At 42.7% G+C, this 6036-nt stretch overlaps 1 protein-coding gene across 4 annotated transcripts in view; it reads left to right on the top strand.

Annotated features, from left to right (window-relative positions):
• Positions 1–6036, top strand: part of Rgs22 (regulator of G protein signaling 22) — a 122420-nt gene that overhangs the window by 46201 nt on the left and 70183 nt on the right. For all 4 annotated transcript variants that reach the window (XM_021183706.2, XM_021183707.1, XM_021183708.1 and 1 more), the window contains exon 11: positions 3053–3183. In XM_021183706.2, coding sequence (XP_021039365.1) covers positions 3053–3183 — 131 coding nt within the window. The remainder of the gene's footprint in view (positions 1–3052; positions 3184–6036) is intronic.

The raw sequence follows: 6036 nt of genomic DNA, 5'->3' as shown, positions 1-6036 counted from the left end.
CTAGCTACCCCGGTGCTGGTGAGACCGGAAGGGGCTTGTGCCTCTACTCAGGCCGGGTTTTCTTCTTCCCTAACTAATGCAGTCTCCTTTCCTTGGTTTCTTAACCATTGTTTTGACTTTTCCCTGGCCTGCTTTGTTCCTTGAGACCTATCACATGCTACAGCACTGGCTGAGTGACTCGGCCCTTACAGCTCAGTAACGCAGGCTTGAGGTGAGTGCCATCTTGGAGGCACCGCACAGTGAGTGTGTCATCTGATGATTTACACAAACATCATCAAGCTGAGCAGTTGTGAGGGAGAAAGAAATAAGTGATATAATTAGGCAAAGCAACTCCAGTAAGTGAGCTGTGTTGAAAGAGTGGGGAGAATTTAGCTTGCGTGAAAGAAAACAGAAACCAGACTCGTCTGCCAGTCCTGTTGAGGTAAGCCCTTCTCCGTGGTGTGTTCAAGTTGGACAGTATGTTCTGATCCCACTATTTGTGCTCTGTCACTCCTTGGCAGAAAAAACTCAGGGTAGTAGAACTTTTATAACCAGTAAAATATGGTCTTTTTAGTAGGTAGTCCTACAAACATGACACATGGATACAGACTGTGTAAGCATCAGCCACTCACACAAAAGACATTCTTCTTGGATTTCATTGTGGCTTGTTAGTTTCCTTCTATCGTTTACTCTGACTATTCTTTTTATTTAAATTACATATGTGTGTTTATTTAGTATGTATATGTGCATGTGGGTGGGAAATGCCACAGAGCACATGTTGGGGGCTCAGGCGGCAATCTGGGGGAGTCAGTTCTTTCCTTCCACTATGTAGGCCCCTGGGACTGAACTCAGGCTGTGAGGCCTGGCAGTAAGCACCCCTGCCTACTGAGTCATCACTCTGGCTGTTCTTCCGGGTTTCAGTCAAGCAACAAAGTTCAAACTGGAACTTGCAGGCTGGACCAATGGCTCAGCTGGTAAGAGAACTCATTCTTGCAGACCTGGGTTTGGTTCCCAGCATCTATATAAGGTGGCTCACCAATACCTATGACTCCATTTTCAGGGTACCTGATGCCCTCTTCTGAATTATGTGTGCACTTACACAACTGTGTTACATACACATATACATGAGTGTGCATGCATGTCCACCCCTCTAACCCACCCCCCCAGAAAAATACAACAAAGAACAAAGCAGAATCCAAAAACTTCCTAGCAGGCTTTACTCTGTATTATACACTTGAAATACATATTTTTAAAATTTGAAGTGAGTAGGGAAGTGGCTCAACAGTGAAGAGCACTACTGCTCTTCCAGAGGGCCTGGGTTTAGCTCTTAGTATCTATGTCACGGAGCCCACAGCTGTCTGAAACGCCCAGCTCCAGAGTATCCTCTGACCTCTGAGGGCATGCACACATCTGGCACACATATACACAGATACACAGACACACACACAAACATAGACACACACACACACAAGTTTAAACAATAATTTATGGGCCAGGCATGGTGATGTATACCTTCAATCACAGCATGTGAGAGCCAGAGGCAGGCAGAACTCTGGGTTTGGGGTCAGCCTTGTCTACATAGTGAGTTCCAAAACAGCGAGGCCTACATGTGGAGACCCTGTGTCCAATTAATTAGTAAATAAATAAATAAAGTAGAAACGGGCCTTTTGTTGTTGCTTAGGAGCATGGCCCACAGCCCGTGCTTACCAACTGTACACTCTACTGCTGAGCTATACAATTGACCTAAAAATGTTTTTAAAATTACTAAGATTAAAAAGTGTAAACACACAACTTCTCGCCTTATACATTTTGAGTGTTGGTTCCAGCAGCCTTGAGTCCATGCATGTTGTTGCACAGCTCCAGAACATTTTTACTTTGAGAAATGATTCCATAGCATGGAGACTACCCTGCTTCCATCCCAACCCTCTGACCCTGGAGCCACTGCTCTATCTGCTGAGTCTATACATCTAACCATATTTATGTAATATATGTTCAGTTATAAGCTCAGCCTCTTGTAGTATTTCTCATTAATAGTTGCTTAATACCTAAAACTATATGTGCTTTGTTTGAGACAGAGACTTGCTGTGTAGCCCAAGCTGGCCTTGAACTTGTGATCTTCCTGCCTCAGGAAGTTTCAGGCAAGCACCACACACCCAGCCTTAACCCGAAGCTCTACCAGCTGAGAGCAACTTGGCTCACTTCCTAAGCAACTTCGCTCTTTTCCCCATTGCTGACAGTCCTTCCCTATTTCTAGTGGGTCCTCTCCCCTGCCTGTTCTCTACTCTGTCTTCAAGGTCTTGCTTCTTGGAGCCTGAGTGATGGTTCAACTGCCTTTGGTGCGTGGTCCACCTTACACTTTTGTTGAAATAATATATTTTACTAATTTTTAATGTATGTGTATTCCCTGTGCATGTATGCCTGTGTGCTATGAGCACACCTTATACCCATAGATGCCAGAAGAGGGCTTTGAATCTCCTGGTACTGAAATTACAGACAGTTGTGGACCCAGACATGGGCACCAGGAATTGAACTTGGGCCCTCTGGAAGAGCAGCCAGTTAAGCTACTAACTGTTAAGCCATCTCTACAGCTTCTACCATTAAAAACTTTTAAGAATGGGAAAATGACTATAAACATAAGATGTCGATAAAAAGAAGACACGGTAGTAATTAGGTTATAGATCCTTGCTATGGGTGAAGTGGGCATCTTTGTTTTATTCTCCTCACTTATCATTTCCTGATGCTCTCCCATGCAAGTTTTAAACCTGTCCTGTTCCCGAAGAAAGGACTGCCAACACCTTCTTCCCCAGGAAACAGTCTGCTTCTGTAGTGCTGATAGTAAGGCCTACCAAGCGTTTGGCTCCTCTCCCACCTATGTTGCTGTTGCATTTCATGCTGCATATGTCATAAAACCTGAGTGTATGAGGGAAACATTTCTACTTTATTGGGATAGTTAGCAGGAAGTGGGCTGAGGGGTGAAATCTAGAGGCCACAGCAAGTTGAGGTATACATGCAGAATTCTATTCTCTTCTTTCATTTTGCTTATTTTCCATTTCATTATCCTCTTACTTTTTAGGGAGAAGAAATCGATTTATTTCAACCATCTAAATTTAAGAAATTATCAAAAATAAATGCAGGGACTCAACAACTTGGGAGAAGTGAGCCTCTGAATGCAGTTTCTTCTAAGGATGGCGGGCTTGAGAAAGGGTAGGTGCAGTTGTTTTGAATCCCAGTGCTGGAGGTCATTGGTTGTTTTTTGGTTTTGTTTTTGTTTTTTTTTCTGAATTCTTAGGATTCAGTAATGTATATCAGAGGCTCAGGAGTGACCTGCCTGCTCTAAGTTAGAAGAACCCCAGAGAGTAGCACATGCAGAGAGATGGTGCCTCTGTGTCTCGCCACAGGCAGACCGGCTGAGGAAGCTGCCTTTTCCCACTCTTTTAAGCTAGTTCTCCAGTCAACCCTGAGTAACACTGGTGATGCCTGACACAGTGTACTGTTTAGATTTTGTGTTTCTTTGCTTTATTGTATTTCCAGTGGGATTTTTTTTTTATCCTGAAGAATATCCTTTGATATTAACTTTGGATAATTCTTTGTTTAGTAATTTATTACTTCATGTTTGTTCTTTTTTATTGACAAGAAATTCATATAACAACAAAGTTAGCAACTTACATAATATTAAATGTGTAGTCTCATACTCAGTGTATTTGCAAAGTCAACCAACCATCACCTCTATAATTCCTGAACGTTTAAGCTAATTTTTATTTATTTATTTATTTATTTATTTATTTATTTATTATTGAGTGTATGTGTGCATGCATGTGCACGTGTGTCTGTGATATGGCATACATATGAGTATCAGAGGACAGCTTGGAGGCATCTATTCTTTCCTCCATCATGTGGGTTCCAGAGCACAAACTCGAGTTGTCAGGCCTGGTGACAAGGCCCTTACTTGCTGAGCCAATTTTTCATTATGCCAACAAGAAGCCCCATGTCCCTTAGCAGCCATACCACGGTCCCTTCTCCCAGCCACTGGTAAGCCTGTCCTAAATCACACGCTTTCCCTATGTGTTTCCTACAAATGGAGTCCCGTCAGTCTGTGTCTGTGGTCTCTCAGGCTGGCTCCAGCCCTCACACTGCAAGGTCCTTTGTGCTGTTCTTCCCATTTTCAGGCTCTTTCCTGCTCTCTTTCAGCACTTTGAAGATACTGTCCTGTCCCAGCTCCCCTTGTCTCTGCCAGGCTAGTCATTGTCCTTCTGAGTAGATGTCTCTTCTCCCCTTGCTACCGCAGACAATTTCCAAATGGCTATTTTTTTCTTTTTCTGTATCTCACACATATGTATTATGAAGATAATTTTAGAAGTGTTAGGTTCTTCAAGAAATCACACAAGTTGTAGCAATTTGTTAGCCTTCTAGGATGCATGGGAGGATCATCTTTGCCACACTCTCTCCAACATGATCTGTGCTGCCTTTGGTGTGCATTGCAGATAGACTTTAGAAATGGGATTTATCCTCATTGAAGTTGAACTTTTCACCAAGAGCCATTTTACATTAGATTTTGTCGATTCTGTGCTTGGGAACAGGAAAATAAAAGGGGAGGGGAGGAGTGGGCAAAACCTACCTGAAGAGTGCAGCGAATCATCTAGTGTGGTTGTGAGGCACAGGTGTGCATTTAATTAATAATAAAAGGAATAAATGAATGTAGAGTTTAAGGTCTTCTTGCTGGCTCAAAGTGTTTTGGGTTCCAGGTTCTTCACATCATTGCCAACACAAATTTTAGGTGTTAAAAACATCAGAGTTGCAGGGCGTGGTGGTGCACGCCTTTAATCCCAGCACTCAGGAGGCAGAGGCAGGCGGATTTCTGAGTTTGAGGCCAGCCTGGTCTACAAAGTGAGTTCCAGAACAGCCAGGGCTACACAGAGAAACCCTGTCTCAAAAAAACAACAACAACAAAAACCCATCAGTGTTACCATAATAAAAACCTAATGCAACATTAAGGTATGCTCCTGATATTTATGACCAAGACAATCGCGATAAGGGTTTAGAGCCCAGGGAAGCACATGAGGTACCAACATGGCTGATCTGGAAACCTGAGAATTATCACAGGAAAACTGGGTTACCAAGCTCTTAGTAAAGGTAGACTGGGGGGAAAAGAGGGACAAAGAAAGGTCTTAGGGTGACCAACAACCCAGACGCTCACCCAGAGCAGCACTGTTGTGGAAGACAACGGTGATCTCAGATGGAGGCATTCCAAAGTGTGCGAGTTAATACTTAGTTTTAATGATTGAATAACAACAAATACTGACTTCATGAATCCAAGACCAGATGGTAGTACTTGGAAAAATATTTTGAAGGTAAAAATAAACCAAGGAGAATAGATCACCTTTCTTTTACTTTTTTATTTTGAGAAAGATGAAATTTGCATGTTAATGTCAGAAAGAAACCTGGGCCTGGTAGAGAGAGCTATAATCCTAGCTGTTTGAGAAGCTAAGCCACGGACCACAAGGTCGGGGTCAGTCTAGGCTACTCAGTGAGTTCATGACACGCCTGGCCTGTAGACCGAGACCTTGAGCAAAACCACAGGGCTGAAGAGATGGCTCAGTGGGAAAGAGCATGTGAGCCTCTTGTTAGGGAACCCAGGTTTAGTTCCCTGCACCCACATGACAGCTCACAACCATCTATAGCTTCCATTTAAGAGGATGTGGTACCTTCTTCTGACCAGCTCAGAAGAAGGGGTGATTATATTTCATTGTACACAAGTATGAATTTCACAGAGTAAATGTATAATAAAATATATAGATGAGGAAGGGTTTTGTTGTTGACTAATTCACCTTCTAAAAATTATCATATATATTTATGTTGTATCCAGATTTGTCTGGGCACAATAAAAGCACTTTGTATAATTATTATTTTTTTAAAAAAAAAGAAAGAAAAAAAAAAGAACTAGCATGTGGCAGATTGTGGTGGGGCGCACCTTCCATCCCAGCACTCCAGAGGCAAAACAAAGGCAGGTGCATCTCAGAGAGAGAGAGAGAGAGAGAGAGAGAGAGAGAGAGAGAGAGA

The sequence above is a fragment of the Mus caroli genome, chromosome 15 (genome assembly GCF_900094665.2).
Source record: "Mus caroli chromosome 15, CAROLI_EIJ_v1.1, whole genome shotgun sequence".
NCBI lineage: Eukaryota > Metazoa > Chordata > Mammalia > Rodentia > Muridae > Mus > Mus caroli.
Note: the sequence above shows the minus strand (reverse complement) of the source record. Positions and strands in the feature narration are given on the sequence as shown.